The sequence below is a fragment of the Malurus melanocephalus genome, unplaced genomic scaffold (genome assembly GCF_030028575.1).
Source record: "Malurus melanocephalus ecotype Western Australia unplaced genomic scaffold, MMel_1.1 scaffold_644, whole genome shotgun sequence".
Taxonomy (NCBI): Eukaryota; Metazoa; Chordata; class Aves; order Passeriformes; family Maluridae; genus Malurus; species Malurus melanocephalus.
Window position 1 is genome coordinate 274175 of NW_026623876.1, and position 16914 is coordinate 291088.

The following is a 16914-nucleotide window of genomic DNA, read 5'->3' on the forward strand; positions in this document are numbered from 1 at the left end:
CAGATGGCAAGTGCTTCCACAGGCATTTTTTATCTGCTGGAGAGATGCAGTTCAAGTGCCCAGATCAAACACAGGTGTGGAAGGGCAGCAGTGGAAGCAGGACATGATTCATATTTTCTGATGGCAACTGCCTGCAACAAAGTGCTACCAAGCCCTAACGCTGCTCACTATTAATATAATAAATAGTTTGTCCCCAGTCCTCTCAGGAGGCTGGAGCTGTRTTTATGAGTACAAAAGGCTACTCCCCTGCAGCCCCATGTTTTACCACCAGGTATTTAGCTCTGACGGTAACTAACCTAGGTGGGGATCTTCATCAGATCTTTATTCACACTTTTATAGAGCACTGTCAAGCCTGGATCTGGACGTGGTGTTTGCGAGGACATTCCTAACCTGAACGTGTGTCACAGAGTCAACAGCAGCCAGCCAGTGGCTCACATGGCTTTAGGCTCCTGTAAACACGCCCTGGTAAAACCACCCCCTTAAAATAAAAACAACACCGACACACTGAAGGCTCTTTCTTGTGTTAAGATTTAATAATAATAATAACAACATTTCAAAAACAATGAGTGCATTGTACACCAGATCTGGTTTCAGTGCTTTTTATTGACTATTGGCCCTGTGTGTCAGTGTACTGAAGACCTGGGGAGTGGTGAGTGGATAAAAAACCCCGCTGGGACCTTTCTTGGATGAGGGCAGGGGAGAGAGGGCAGCAGGAGGCTCAGAATCGAACAAAAGTGGCATCGATCTGMCGGACAGTCGGGAGGGCCAGCATAATTTTGCGCCGGTACTGGGGATCCTTCTGCAAGGGGTTTCGCTCCAGGTAAACTGTCTCCAAGTTCTTGGCTCCTTTCAGCTCGTCCAGGTCGCTCCAGCTTTCAACAAGGTTGTCATTCATCTGCAGAGCACACACAGGGCACGGTCACACCCACAGGTACCGGGGACCAGCCACAGCACTGCCACTGCACAGGCTCCACGCTCACAAACACTCTGTCTACAAGATCCTTCTTCCCCTGGAACATTCCTCTGAGATCTGCTTTCCAGTCTCACAGCTTAGCCTTGCTACTAAACCCTAAACTACTGTGACATTTATGGGCTGGAAATCTTTATCTCATGCTTTATTTCCACTGTGACATCTATCTTTACTTCTGTGACTTCTCAGCAAACATTAAAAAAGGTCCTAAACTGACAAGAAAAGCAACATTATTCTCTCTCCTCTACATAAATTTCCCTTCAAAAACTGCTTCTACAATCCAGAGAAAATGCCAAGCTCTCTGATTTGGGTTCTTCTCCTGCCTCATTGCTGGCTCAGCAAAGGGATTCCCACACAAAGGAGTGAGTGCTCCAGCTGTCCAACAAGGAAGCAATGCTGCAAGTGGACACTCTGTCCAACCCAGAGACACCAGCACCCTTTGCTTTTGGATACAGGAGTCACTACAGCGATGCCACCTTTAAATAAGACATTAAAAACCTCAGGGGATTGTCTCATTCTGCTACAGATCTTCACAATGTTACCCCCACCAAGTCATTCAACCTTTGGATGTCCCAGACCCTCCACTGGGGATGTGGTACTGGGAAACTGCTACAAGACTGTCACAGTCTCTAGGATTTTGAACTCTGTTTACATAAGAGTTAAAGGACATTTTTATGTGGCTTCAACTGTGCAGTGAGTGAAAACTAAAACCCATAAATTGGGAGATAGGACACTGCTTTCCATTGAAAATTCTGCCCTGCTCCTTTTCAAACAAACCAGTTTTTTTAAATGAAGCGGAACAAAGCCAGGAGGGCATTTTCCATGCTCAGCTAACAGATCTTGGSCAGTGCTCTGCTCTGACAAAGGACTCCAAACACACTCATGTTTCCTCAAAGGAACCCAGTGAAGCTCAGATCTGTCCTGTCCTTTCAGTGCAATTGCAACCAGTGCAGACACCTCCTCTAAGCAGAGCAACAGCAAAGAGGAAGACTGCAGAAAATTGCACAGGATCAGGACAGGCCCCTCAGCAGCCCCACTTCTACTGCCCAAAAAATGTCACATTAAATGGGCTTGTGAGCTCCTGCTCCTTAAAGAGTCTGTTAAGAACGGGTATGGACAGGTCACACTCCTGGCTGTCTCCAAAGCCACTCTGCAAGATGAGGAAAATGATCCAAGGAGCCTGGACTGCAGACTCCAGCTGGGTTTCATTTGAARCTGCTTTCCACTCCTTTTCTCTCCATGTCTGCCCAAGAGCTCAACTCAACTCCAAATGACAGACATTATGAAGCACAACTCTCATTCTCAGCCTTGAATGCAGAAACTCTGCAAAAGCTAAAGCATGTAGCAGCTTGTGAACATCTGCTCCTTTTTCTCCATTTTCTCACATGAGCAGATTTGTACACAGCTCCCAAACATGGAATGGTGCTGATGCTTCAGGACAGGGAATCTCTGTGAATTTCCTGACCTAGGGAAGCCAAAGAGCTCAGCAATTCAGGGTGYCAGAAGGAAACAAAAGCGATCCTAAGCTGTTATCTGTCTCACAGGAATGGAACCAGAAGACTATTTTATTTTCTTCATACTTATAACACCACAAACTAACTCTGCTCTGAACAAGCTCTGTGCTTCTCCTGTTCCTCTGTCATGCACATTACACRAAGATGAGCTGCAGAAATAGGACACATGGGGCTGTTTCATAACCAACCTGAGCATGAAGGCAGGGCCCATCTCCTAGGCACAGACAGGCATCTTACCACCCAGCAAAAAAAATTTTAAGCTCTTCCCTTTCCTTAGGAAAAACCACCACACAGTCTATCCATGCAGACTGTCAGGATCTTAAAGCTGATGACCACAACCAGGAGTTCACTCCAAGGGTTTCATCAGAAGGGTTTCCCTCACTGTTGTACAGACATTTTGGGGAACAGCTCCAGCCTGTGCTTACCCAGAACTCCTGCAGCTCTGTTAGGTGACTRATATTCTCAATCTTCTTAATTCTGTTGGTTGCAATGTCCAGCATTGTGAGTTTGTTCTAGACAAAGCAAACACAAAAATATTAGATCAGATTTCCTTCCATCTTTTCCATGCCACTTTTTTCAGGCCGAGTTGAAGACTGTCAGCACATTCTGCACAACTCTTACTGCCTATACAGAACAAGAAGACTGTTTTCAGTTAAGATGGGCTACTGATGCCCCAGCACCCATGTGACAAAAATGAAGGTAATTACTGGCTCTGGCTGCATAGCAATTAAAAGTTGCCTAAAAAGCGGGCTTTCCTCAAAGCACATTAAGATGAGGAATAAAAATCAGATCCCAAGYGTCCCCCTGAGCAGCAGTTGAACAAACTCTTAACAGCAGGAAACTCAACAATTTTAGGAAAACTTTTACTGGGTGAGAATGAAAATAGTTCATGAAATTCCCCCCATCCAGAAAGCCAGACATGTACACTGACAAGAAGGCAAGCTGCATGCCACAGCTRGCCTCTCTTATTCCTAGCTCCAGTTTTGTTCTATTGAAAAACAGTTTATCTACAAGCTGCTGTGTGAAAGGCTGCAGCAGCCAGTCTGCTGTGTCCAGGAGCCTTTCCATGGCTGAAGATCAGCCAGGCTACTGCTTCAAACACACCTTGGCTTCCCTTCCCCGTGTCATGAAAATAATTCTATTCCAGAGTATCTGGAGGAGCTTTACCCACATGAGATATGTTAACATAGAAAAACACTGGGATATTTGTGGTCTCTCAAGAGACTCAGGAACCCACACATAACTGRGGAAACAGAGGAACAAAAACTTCCACAAAAGCTACCACCATGAGCAGCTTAGGGCAATAATTGTGTGTCACAGTCAGCAAGAGGYTGCTCACATTGTTCTCCAGTCCCTCGATGACTTCGATGCCGTTGTGGCTGAGGTACAACTCCCGCAAATTCACCAAGCTCTGCAGCCCCTCGATCTTGGTCAGACGGTTATTCTGCAAGTGTAGCAGCTATTTAGCACCACYCCAAACAAACCCAAACCCACGGGACTCACTGGGGAAAAACCATTTCCCTAAAGTATGGCTGGGAAGGGGGAGTGGTCTGCTTGGGCCCAGCTGGTTGATCTCTGCACCACTGATGCACCAGGAAGCTCCATGGGTGTTCCAGCCTCCAGGAAGAATCAGACTCCGGACTTCCCATCAAAAGTTGCAGCCTCAAAGTTTTCCACTTGGTGTCTCTACAAACACCAGACCCAAACAGAGTTCATTTTSTAGGTCTTTTTCAATGGGATGGTCAGAGAGGAAGTTCCACCACCTCAAACCCACTGCACTCTGCTGTAGCTCATTCTTTATGGCCCATACAGGTACCACATCATGCAGTCAGCAATTCCTGCCAACAGAGATTCTAGAATGCACAAACATTGTCATATGGACAAGAAGACTTGGTGAAAGAAGTTTAGCTGAGTATCTTTTATTCCAGCTTTTAAAAAGGAAGAAGCTTTTCAAAAGCTCATTAAGGACAGACTGCATTTAACATGGGCTTGTTCACATTTCTTGCCTCTTCAGTGAAAAGGCAGTGACACTGAGCCACTGTCACTGTGAGGACCCCCTGGTGTAACATTTTTGATGTTACTGTAATGTATCAGAAAACAGATATTCCTATTTCAGGAAGGAAATAGAGGATAACATTCATTTCCTGTTCTTTCTCCTATAAAAATCAAATATTTGTTTTATAATTTTATCAGTGTCTGTCAATCTCAAGTCGCATGACCAGGTGAAAAAAGACAACACAAAGAATATCCTTCCTTCCAGCACATGAGTTTGACTATAACACTGCAGACCTGCTAATGGAGGCCTTACAAGAAAGCTGGAGAGGGATTTTTCACAAGGTATGTAGTGATAGGTCAAGGGGGAATGGCTTTAAGCTGAGGAAGGAARGTTTAAATTAGATGTTAGGAAGAAATTCTTCCCTGGGAGGATGCTGAGGCCCTGGCACAGGGTGCCCAGAGAAGCTGTGGCTSTTCCATCCCTGGAGCTGTCCAAGGCCAGGTTGGATGGGGCTTGGRAGCACCCTGGGATARTAGAGGGTGTCTCTACCCATTTCAGGGAGGTGGAACAAGAAGGTCTTTAAGGTCCCTTCCAACCCAAACCATTCTGGGACTCTGGGATTCAGAAGAGCTGATCCTAAATCACGAGGGGTTTGTGTCACCGAGGCTTTTCAGAACACCAGCAATACCTGTATACTGAGCACAGTCAGGTTTGTCAGAGCATCCAGGTTCTGCAGCTTGGTGATTTTATTCTTTCCAAGGTACAGACTGTCAAGATTAGCCAAGGTGTCGATGTTTTCAATTACCTGAAATGACCAGAGGAGACAGTGTTATTGCAGTGATGCAAAACTCCACCTGGCATATGCAGCTGTCATTCTGCAGCCACATTATTGCCATGTGGTGTATTCCGGGTGGAAAACACTCATTTGTGAAGCAAGAAAAATCTGTAGYGGATGGAAAGAGAATCTGGGAAGGAAAAACAATTTTTAAATTCAGYCCAGCACACCAGTGAGGTGTGTGTGTTAATGGACTTAACTTCTGTGTGGCAGAACACAGCCACAGCAGTCTGATTTAATGACACCTGCTACTGGGAGAATACTGACACTGCACCAGTTTAACTCGAGCTTAGCCTTCAGTAAGAGAGAAAAAAGGATCTCTGTGAAGCATCAAGGACATGGCAAAGGAAGGGAAAAAGCATCAACAGAAGAGTAAAAACAGAAAAAAGGAAAAGTGTGGGATTACAAAAGGCTCCTGCAAACAAATGGAAACACTTTTATTTTGCAGGGGAAAGGCTCTGAATTAAAAAACTGAGATGCTGTCAAAAGTGACAAAAATTTTACAACCAGATCTCAGCTCATGGAAAAACAATAGTATGGACACAGACACACCCAGAGGTGTGTGTCACTGCTCAGGTGGATTGTGACATCTAATTTCCCACACACTTCTTGCCTGGCAGAGTTTCAAACTCAGGCCACTGAGTGCCAGCACCACTTGCATTATTCTGTGTGTGCACACACATTTACCTGTGCATGTAATAATGCATGGAAAAAGAAGATGGACACTYAGGAAAGGCAAGAAGCTTTTCCACCTCCAACCCACAATTACCAAAAGACTGAACACACAGTGTAAATCAGCTCAAATTTGCATTCATCCCCCTTCCAGCCTATGGATTTAGCCCTGTTTTGAGACCTTGCAGGAAAAATTATAGATTTGTTGCTCATTGGCAGCTTCTCCAGCCCTGAGGAGGAAATGATGAGTCAGTACAGGGAGAGGGATGGAACAGATGGACATGAGGGGACAAAACCCTAAGGAACAAGAAGTGCTTACATTATAGTTACCTCAATCCAACTTCAAGAAAAAAAGCCTTAAATATGTCACCTCAAGCATAAAGTTCTGCTCCCTACCATTCACTCAAAAGAAACACAGCAAAAAGTGCTAAGTCATGAGGGATTCCAAGAGAAGTGCACTCTGAGAGGTTTGAGTGTGCAGCAGGGTGAGCAACAACAGCCCTACTGCAGCAGCCTTCAGGCACAGGGAAGTTCTCAATCAGGCACCTCAGAGCCCAGGCTCCCTGAAGAATCCATAGGTTCGTACACTGGAGAGTTAAGGATGTGCCCAATTGTACAGCCAAACCACCCCACAYCAAGTGAACACCAGCACAGGAGCTCTGGTGCCCCCAAACTGCAGGAGATTTCTTTGTGCCCAGCCAAGTCACAGGTTACTCACTCCAGTAAAGCTATCAGCAGCATARAGCAGTGATGTTCAAAGAAGTCAGAACAGAATTAACAGAAAAATGGAAAAGAAACCCACTAAAAATAAAGTAATTGAAGAAGATTGTGCTACCCATAAAATGACCATTTCCCTTTTTTTTGGTTTGTTGTTAATGAGCTCAGGCTCAACATTGAGAAAACACATATAAAATAAACCTAATATCACTGTTGAAAACATATTCCTTGGCTTGACAAAATAATTGGCAATGTACTGCCTAAGTATCAATTCAGAAATCTAGCAAGATTTATTTTTTTGCCAGAAGATAATGATGCTTAGATACAGAACACAGTACAATTTTGCTTAACCCAGCTTTTGTAATGTAAGGATCAATGTGCTGAGCCTGTTCTGCTTCTGAAAAAAAGCCAAGTGCTTCTCTCCTTAACTCCTCTTCCCCCACCCGATGCAAACTCTAAGAATCTTAATCTCTCATCTGATCTGGCTGATGTTCTCACCCATTAGATCTATTCCCCTAAATAATTTAAGTTCCCAAGCAGAAATTCCTGGGGGAAAAAAATACCAGTCTTTAGGAGCAAACCAAAATTTTTCCTCTTCAAAAAAGCACCATACATTGCTGCCTGAGAAAGCTATTTATAATAGCTGAAGTTTCCTCCTTTTTTACAAAGAGAAGTGTTCTTCCACAAGTCCYGAAATAAAAAGGACACACAGATCTTTTCCTAATCTGTTCTTTCAGCATAACAAGTAATTTCTCAGAGACTATAAATGGGCAGCACCAATTTACACCACATTGATTGAAATGTACTCATCTTTTATGAGTATTTTCTAAAGAGCATGTATTTGAAATAGCTTAAAAAAAGTTTATTTTGCATGTTGCAAGTCTTTTGTGTCMTCTGTTTGACCAGTTCTACTATGARCAAATGGGCAAATACAGAGWATCATACTTTAGGGACAGGARAGAATACTCATAACTGCTCTCCTSTAAGTGGCACAGGTTTTAAAATGAAAAAGTGACAAACTGCACAATAAAACCCAAAAGCAATCAGCAGTACCATGCCAAGTTTTAGATTTTAAAGGCATTTCAGAGCAAAGCCTCAAGAAAATCTTTTTTCCTAAACACGATTGCCATAGCAGGCTGTCAAATACACATGCACATCAAACTCATTTTGCATTCAATGGGTTTCAYTGACTCAGCACAGTCTGTAGAAAGGTAAGAGAAAACAATTGTAAGATTTGGTTTCTTCCTGCTAGAGGGCCAAGCCTATCATCACCTGCAAAAGGAAAGACACAGGAGACACACGAGTTCATTAAAGACAAAAATTCATCAACAGTGATTTAGCAGCCAAGCACTAAAGCAGGGATCCAGCATGCACACAACAAGCACAATCAATGACTGGAACAATAAAACACAACAAAATTGCAAGTTAAAGGCAGTGMACTTTCAGAACATGCCAATCTCACACCAAAGAGTTCAAAACTCTCCAGCTAACATCTCGTGGAGCAAGCCTACCCGAATTCGATTGGATCCCAACTCTAACATCTGTAGCATCTGCAAGTTGCTCAAATTCTCAATTTTGCTGATTTTGTTGTTGACAAGGAAGAGTTTCTTAAGTTGGGTAAGCCGATCTAGTCCTTCAATGTGYCGCAGAACATTAAAGGAGATGTCCAAGATCCTGAGATAAAACAAATCAAAAGTCTCATCAGTCCATCAGACATGGATAATTCTGGAAGAGGCACTTGTACATTGGTAGGGAAACTYACTATCTGCAAAGATCAAGCCTTTGCTAGGCCTTGAAGCTAAAGGAATTTATTTTTATCAGAAAATACAAAAAATATAACATTCAAAATAATTCTGTAGTATGTTAGCAAATTTAAAAAAAAAAATCATCTACCACATGCAGAAGGGTGGCCATTATTTTGGCCAGTCACAGAGGGAGGAAGCCAAYGTGCATTTTCCTTAGTAAAGGTACTTGCCTACAAGCTCTGCCTCTGACAGGACCATGTGAAGGCCTCCCATGGGCAGGAAGCAGTTGTGATTGTGAGAAGTAGGCCAGTCCTTGCCCCAGTGGGAACAGTTTGTAATGTATCTCCAGAGTGATGCCAGGCAAGTGCCAGAAACTCAGAAACTTGGAAGGGTACTTACTCCTTCCCTAACACCCTTCCAAGAAAAAAGAAACAAACCACTCTCACTGTCATTCTCACTGCCTTGCACAGCACAGGGTTCATTTCCAGCTGCCTGCCTGTCCCTGGGGAGTTTCAGGATAATGCAACTGGTTTACTGCACAGTTAAATATCAATAGAGAATAGACATCATCCTTCACAGAGCACCCACACAAATTCTGAGAGAGSCTTGGGTGCTAAACACTGGAATAAGTAAAGCATGAGTAACACAGTGAGTAGCAAACCACCCCCAACTTAATCCTGGTGATTCCCTGGACTCACTCGAGCTCCACCAGAGACTCCAAGTTCTCAATCTTCCGAATTTGATTGTCGTAGAGATCCAGCTCCCGCAAGGTCTGCAACTGCTCCAGGTTTTCAATGTGCTTAATCAAATTCTGACGGAGACATAGAGTCTAATTGTTGGGGAAAGGTTTAAAAAGAAACAGGAAAATGGGTAAGAAAGATTGAATGTAATGACTTTGGGCTTACAGACAATATGGTGTGTGTGTGAGGTTTTCCCCATTATGTTTTGCTGRGAATTTGTTTGGTTGTTGGTAGTTTGTTGGGAAATTTTTTGGGGTTCTTTTTTTTTGTTTTTTAGTTTGTTTTTTTTTAACACAATCTTTTCTTGGTTTTCTCCAATTCTACAGAAGGAAATCTTTCAACCATAATGGCCAAACATTGTAACAGCAGCCCAGAGAGGCTATATCATTTCCTTCCTTGGAAATACTCAAGATCTTAACTGGAAAAGGCCTTAAGCAAAATGTTCTAATTGGGCCTGTTTTGAGGGCTTCACTAGACACCCCCAGAGATCCTTTCCCACCCACATTATTCTATGTTCAGTCTGCTGTGCTAGGCCAGRGTGTCTCTTAGGATGTGCCCTGATGCATTGTCTCTCATCCATTTCCAAAACAAACTTGCAAAATCCCAGGATTTTTATTAGCATTTGACAAGTAGGTAAACACTACCTTCTTCAGCTAAAAAGGAAGYGAACTCATTAAGATCTCAGCCAAAAAAAAAGACTCTATCTGTCCTCTTAGAGGTTAGATCTACAAAATCCCCAGTTCCAAGAGGCATTCTCTGTTCTCTAGGACTGTTACCTTCACTTTCTTGAGCACCTCAAATCCTTCAATCTTCCCAATTCGGTAATGATTCAAGTCMACATCCTTAAAGAGAAACGGAGGGATTTAGAAGTTGTTTCAAAACAAATCTGRTCTTTAAAGATCAACCYGGTGCTTTGTTCTAAGGAAAATTAYAGCTTTACAAAATGTGTAGCTCATTAAAACCTCCCTTCAAAGAGCATTTGTAAAATGRGTTTGGCACACAATTTTACCACCACAGGTGAGGCACGTGGCCTAAACTTGTCACCTRCAAATGCAGTATGTGGGATGATGCAACAGCCCTTGCCTGAGCATTGCCAAAATTAGAAACCCCAGTATTGAGACTGAAAAATTCTGCTAATCTTGCATAAATAAAGTTTTGCATGAAGTTCTATTCCCTACTTTGCTAGGGCTTAACTGGAACACAAGTTGSCATTTCCAGTTCCAGGCCTCAGATGAGCAGGAACCACTGACAGTTTGAACAATCAGTGATTCTGTGAATGTTAATTCTGCACTGGTAACCAGTGCTGCACTTCCCATCTGGGCTGCTCAGCCCCAGGAGCTCCAGGTTTGCAAGTCCAGGAGAAACAGAGCTCTTGCCCACTTGCCCTGAGCTACAGAGCTCACRAGGTTGCTGATGCCAAGGCTCTGGGCTGGGTAGGTCACTGTGCCCATTCCAATTCACAGGGTTCACAGCAGCCAACAGCTCACTGAACATGTTCTCTGCAGCTCGTAGCCCACTGATACCTCTTGCAGCACAGAAACGCTTTTGGTTCCTCTATGCTTCAGTTAAAATTCTGAAGTATTAACAAACTGTTTCATTTTCTACTTYTAGTCTAAAGGCTCTGAATCAATTCTGGGCAGGACAACAGCCAGCACCTTCAGAAGAATTAGATCTTTTAACCAGGTTTCAATACTTGCCTTTGCCCACCTTTGCTTCCTGCCGTATAAAGCCCGTAAGGACAAAAATCTGCCTTTACCTCAGCTTCTGGGTCCAGGCTAATAGTCTCCATGTCCACGGGTGTCTCCGCTTCTCCTGCACGAGAAGCAAACACTATGAACTTTATGCAAAACAAACATTATGAACTTCTGTCCCAGAGAGCTAAGGGCAGGGTAACAGCYAACATCAGAGAGACCAAAAGAGCAAATGCTCCTCAGGAGAAGAAACACGTGAGATGCACAGTTCAAATGTTCTGCTTCCTTAAAACCACATTGAAAACCAAGTAGGTTAAGTGTAACAGCAAAAAGTTTTCTTAGCAGCAGAATTTCATGCTCAGATGCAGAAGAYACATGGATCAGCATGTTGCCCATCCTGCCCGTGTGGTTGCCGCAAACTGCTGGCTCAAGACTGGGCAGGATGCCTTTCCTTCACACCTAGGGCCATCATCCCTTTGAACACACACCATCCAAAGTGTGTGTGCTCCTCTGACAATATCATAAAACCCTGCCAAGAAAGAATCTTAACTGTTTAGAGAAATGACCAGGAACGACCAGACATCTCAACAATCCCACCCTTCAGCTTCTTTTTCATTAGGACTGACACTTTGTCACTGTTGTGAACACTTTTGCACAGGTCTCCTTTCCTGTGTTTGGCTGAACTCTCCACCATGCTAGACAACACTGTTTATCCCACTGCATGCATTTTCTTGGGAAAATGCTTTCATAGCTCTGGAAGACAGCCCAGCATTTGCTGTGCTTCTACCACAGCACAAGAGGGAGGGAAATTTACTGGAGAATTCATGCTGAATAATTCATGCCAATCCCCATTTGTTGAAGATGATGTGCTRGTTGCATCAATTTCTGAAGAAAAACAAAGTCTAATTTATCTTTGCAAAACTGGCATTGCAACACACAAGCACTTTTCACTTCATGTGCAGAGCTTTTGTATGTACTACCAAAAACCCAAGCAACTTTAATTACAGTCACATCCCAAAGGCTTTGCACTAACTCCTCCAAGCTCATTCCCTTAACCCAGTAGTAATGACTATTTTAGCACCCCAGCAGGGCTACAACACCCCTSTAAATGCTGATGTTCCTATTTAATGAGTGTTTCCCCTACTAATGCTTGGCCTTGTAAGCAGCAGTGTAGGCACAAACATCACMATTTTTGATACTGCCATCCAGCTCCAAGGGTTTGATGGTCCACAGATCATCACTGACCTATGTTTGGGCTGTGTTCTTACCTGGGCATTCACACAGGAAAGAGAACTGATTCACAGAAGTAAACTCTGAAAAAGCAATCCTTTTTTTTTTTTTTTTAATAGCACTAATTAGCAGGAAACATAATTTATATTTTGGGAATGCAAAAGGAGCTAGTAGGCTTGGGGATGTTGAATAGCAGGACAGAAATGCCACCAAAACTGACACACATACAGATGCTTGTCAGCAATTTAGCAGTGGGCAATGCTTGCATTTTCTTATTTTAGTTCCAGATCAGGAGCTGTGCACTTCAGCAAGGGAGAGGGATACCCTTGTCTGCTGCTATCAAGGCTGTCCCTCTTTGATCTATTTCTTGGGTGCAAAGACTGGCASTGAGAATTGCTCCAAGCCAAACAAGCAGCCTTGCCAAATTTACAGCACATGGGAACAGTGCCCACGTTTGGAACAAAAGTTATTTGAGATATCACATGAAAAAAATCCAAATTATGCCCCTTCTATTGAGTTGAACTGGCAGCAACTTAGGATTCATTGTGAAGGAACTTTTTTGAGTTTCAATTCCTTTGAGGCTTTAAAGTTGTCCAACAGTAAAGCCAATCATGTACTTTGTAAAAAAATTCTTCAATTAAAAAAACCCATTCAAGCAAAAAAAAATTCTTTGACTTGGGCTAGCAAACTTCAAGATTTTAATTTATAAACATCTGATTAAGGCAATCTGTTAAATACTCTGTTCTGGGGGACTTAATTTTGATATATGGCTTTGAGAGACCACTCATGATAGCCAGCGTGGAAAACAGCACTCAAATCCAAAGGTGCAAACCCAAATCACACAGGATACCTACTGAATTCACTAAAATAAAATAAAATAAATTTAAAAACTTTAGGCACTGCTGTTGCTTAATAAAGCCAACTGTCATGAAATCTATGTACTGTGTATAAAGCACAGAGCAGCCTGAATGAGATGTTATCTGATATCAGCAGTAAGGCAGTATTGGTGCGAAAATGTTAAAATACATTTTTTCTCAAAGAAAAAGAAAAAAAAAGAAAAAAAAAAGAGAAAGAAGAGAGAAACAGTTCTAGCAAATTTACAAGCATTTATATGTCATTTTATTTATGAACTGACTGTATATAAAAACCTTTACACTGACCCTCCTACAAGCACTTTCCAGCTAGGACTGCAATTTCCCTTGCAAATTGCTTTACTCCACACTTCTCAACACAGCATTATTCTCAAAGGGAAAACACCATCACTCTGGCAGTGAAGTTTCATAAGTGAATTTTTGTGTAACCTATGCCTGCAAGCCACATGCCTTTGCAGAGGTAGGAAAAAAATTCACCATTCAGAAAACCCAAATTCCACAGTAGGAACAGTCATTACCGAGTTATGTAAGTTCACAGTACCACAAGMATTTCAATCAACAAAAAGCCTAACTACACTTTTTAAGTGCATATGCATGAAGAATATTATAAATAGCTCAGTTATAAGCTTTTTAAGCAGAGGCTCTATCCCTCAGAGAATTAGCTAAATGATGAATTTGAAATTTCAGCTGCTCAAGCTCTTTCTGCTTAAGATCTTCTGTGAAAAAAAATGTGAAAAACATTTTCCTTTCAGCTGAGAAACTCAAAGCTGGCTGTGGAAACAATCTCAAATGCTCAAAAATTATTCCTCTGCTTGGTTCCTGCCCTAGCAGCAGTTTTCTGAACGCTCACAGTTTGGAAAAAGTGACAATACAGTCATTATATTAAACAGTACACAAATGTAATTCAGCAAACAAATCTGAATGCATTATTCTCATTTTCACTAAAGTACATCACTTCTGTATTTCCTTCAACAGGATTCCCAGGGGAACAATGTGCAAAATATAACCTCCAACACACAGCTAAATCATGCCAGCTGAGCAAACACTCAGGGTTCAGGGGTGCAAAGGAAAGCTCTGTCTGATCTGCATGGTTCTATCAATTGCAGTTTGCAAAGTGTGCTCTTCCACAGCCATCACCACGGCATTTCTTTATTAATATTGAGGGGTTTTAAATTATCAACAACAAATTAGACCAATAGATGCATTTAGTTATGAGCTGAGATTTAAAATTCTAGCAACAGTTTAGTGGCTTGAAAAATCCTTTGGCAAATCTCTGTGGGCAAGGTTAAGACAAGGAGGGATCCACCACAGATGCACAGTGAAGTAAAAAAGATGAAAAAAAAGGAAAATCTGATTCACTATTTCCCTTCCAGTACCAAACCAGTAATAATGACAAGAACATCTCTGCCAAAAGAATCATGTTACACTTCATACTGCACCAAAATCTCGGATCAAATCACCACACAGGATCTGCAGAAATTAATCTGCTCTGAGAAGTTCCACGCAAGCCACTGAAAACCYTCCCATCAAACATTCATGGGCTTAAAAAAAGTCTGTCAATATTTCTACCCCACGTTCTAATACAAACAGTAAGATCAGGAGCAAAAGTTTAAAGCGGAGAGGACTCAAAGATATAATTTTGATATGCCTTTGAACTTTAAAATTTAAAAMATAAAATGGATAGGTTCCTTCAATCCATTTAGAAATAGCCTTTGTTGCCTTCCAAAGGAACTGGCAATTCTTTARGCAAAACACTACATAAACTAAAGCAGAATAATGAAAAGCTCCTTGTGATTACTTCTAATGAAAATTTCCAGCATCCTTCCACATAAAGATTCTAAATTTTCTCATAAAGAAAATTCTAAATTTCCTAATAAAAGAAAAATATGAATAAGAACGGTTTGCATTTCAATATTAAATATTGAAATGAATATTGAGAGGAACGTGGGTGGGATAAAATAAAATAAGATTAAAAAATAAGATGAAAAATAAAATGAGATAGATAAAATAAGATAAAATAAGGTAGATAAAATAAGATAAAATAAGAAAAAATAAGATAAAATAAGATAAAATAAGATAAAATAAGATAAAATAAGATAAAATAAGATAAAATAAGATAAAATAAGATAAAATAAGATAAAATAAGATAAAATAAGATAAAATAAGATAAAATAAGATAAAATAAGATAAAATAAAAAATGATTAAAAAAGATTTAAAAAATATTAAAAAAGATAAAATAGAAAAAATCAAAGGGCTAATATTGGTGCTTTCATAAAAAGCAGGCAACTTTATTCTAGCAATGGTAACGCTACATTTTATTTCAACTCAAAGAGTGCTCTAGGGCAGATTGCCATGGGTAACCAGCCACAAGGAGCACAGAGCGCTGCTGCAGGCTGTGATTCCTGGAGGGAACAGTGAGGCTGACAYGGTACCTGCGGAGTTCTCGCCGTTCTGCTCATCCCTCAGGCTCTGCTGGCTGAGGTCTGTCACCAAGCGAACCGCCTGCTTCCTCCCYTCCTCGTCCCCCGACTCCTCGGACTCGATCCGCTTATCAACTGCGCAAGACACAGAACGGCACAATGATTTCCAGCAACGGGGCACCGGGGAGGAGTAGCAAGCAGATACAATAACCAGGAGTCACATATACGACTACGCAGTTAGTAGAAATCCTAAGTTAACTAAATGAAAGGTTTAGTCTTAAATAAAAGGCCTCTTACCCCTTGTTTCTACTTTGATTTTGGATGCACTTTTTCCTCCCATCACATCTTCCTAAAACCAACAATCTGGGAAGAAGACTGGAGGAAAAAGGAAATTTCTTAGATCAATGAAGTGCAATTCCAAAGATTATGGAGATGGAATTAGAACTATTACATTTTTAAAGCTTTTAGAAAAAAAAAATTACCAGTATCATGTACGATAGTACCAATGACACGAAGAAGTGAAGGCATCAATAAAAAAATCCTCGCAGATAAAAACAACCGTCTCCCCAGAACAACCTGCCAGATCCCTTCASGTTTACCGAGCCACAGCCTGGGCCGGGACCACAAGAAGCTCCTGGCTCCTCGTTGGTCCCCCCTCAGTATTTTCTCTCGTTTCACCAGGGGACTAAAGAAAACCAGCGCCATCCAGAAGGTCTGTTTCTTGTTATCTWTATTTTTTACCTCACGGCCATCTCCACAACCCCACTCCATTCTCCCTCTGGCGCATGGAGCCCCCGGGCATCACKCCATGTCGCGGTACCACACACGGGCCCCGCTGCCCGGCGGTCCCTCAGGGCCTGTCCCCCTGGGCAGTGGCCTCAGGGCTGGACACACCGGGGCTGCACCACCGCGGAGGCCCCACAAGCCCCACCCCGGCGCGCAGCTGGCAGCCGCCCCGCCCGGCGGCGGCGCCCAAGCAGCCGGCCGCGGCACCCCGAGTCGCGCAGCTGCCGCAGCAGCCCCGGCGGGCTCTCACCCTCCATCATCTCCTGCGGCCCCGCTCCGCTCTCCGCCGCCATATCGCTCCTCCTCCCACCGCCCCTTCCGGAAACTGCCCCCGCCGCCGCCCCAGCCAATCAGCGCCCAGCGCTGCCGCCGGCCCGCAGCCAATCGCCCGCAGCTGGCGCGCCCAGGAGGCGGGGCAGCACCMCGGCCGCGGCCCCCWGCGCGCATGCGCRCCGCCTGTGCCCCGCGGSCTGCTGGGAGTTGTAGTTCCCTGCAGGAGGGGTGGGAGGCGGCCGGGACCTGCCCCCGCTCCATCAGCGCTCSGGCCGGACGCGTTACGCGCAGCTTTCGGCCTCSTTCTTCCGCCTGCAARTCCTTCGGAGGATAGCTATCACCCKGCGGGAGGGGCTTCTACCKGCAGCCTGCTGCCCCCGGAACAGGYCGGCCGCGCTGCCTCGGGGCACCGCGTGAGGCGGCGGCGGCGAAGGGGAGGCGGGCGGGAACCA

The 16914-nt window shown here is 43.3% G+C and overlaps 1 protein-coding gene across 2 annotated transcripts; it reads right to left on the reverse strand.

Annotated features, from left to right (window-relative positions):
* Positions 1-510: 510 nt before the first annotated feature.
* Positions 511-16504, reverse strand: PPP1R7 (protein phosphatase 1 regulatory subunit 7). Of its 2 annotated transcripts, XM_057383613.1 has the most exons (11): positions 16440-16504; positions 15701-15778; positions 15416-15538; positions 10946-11001; positions 9966-10031; positions 9148-9278; positions 8216-8378; positions 5169-5285; positions 3824-3928; positions 2910-2996; positions 511-895 (listed from the first exon to the last, which is right to left on the reverse strand). In XM_057383613.1, the coding sequence occupies exons 2-11, from the start codon at positions 15741-15743 to the stop codon at positions 719-721; spliced, it is 1068 nt and encodes a 355-aa protein (XP_057239596.1). In that variant the 5' UTR covers positions 15744-15778; positions 16440-16504; the 3' UTR covers positions 511-718. The 2 variants fall into 2 exon arrangements, with proteins under 2 accessions (XP_057239596.1, XP_057239597.1); XM_057383614.1 differs by lacking the exon at positions 15701-15778 and having other exon boundaries at positions 16440-16503.
* Positions 16505-16914: the final 410 nt, after the last annotated feature.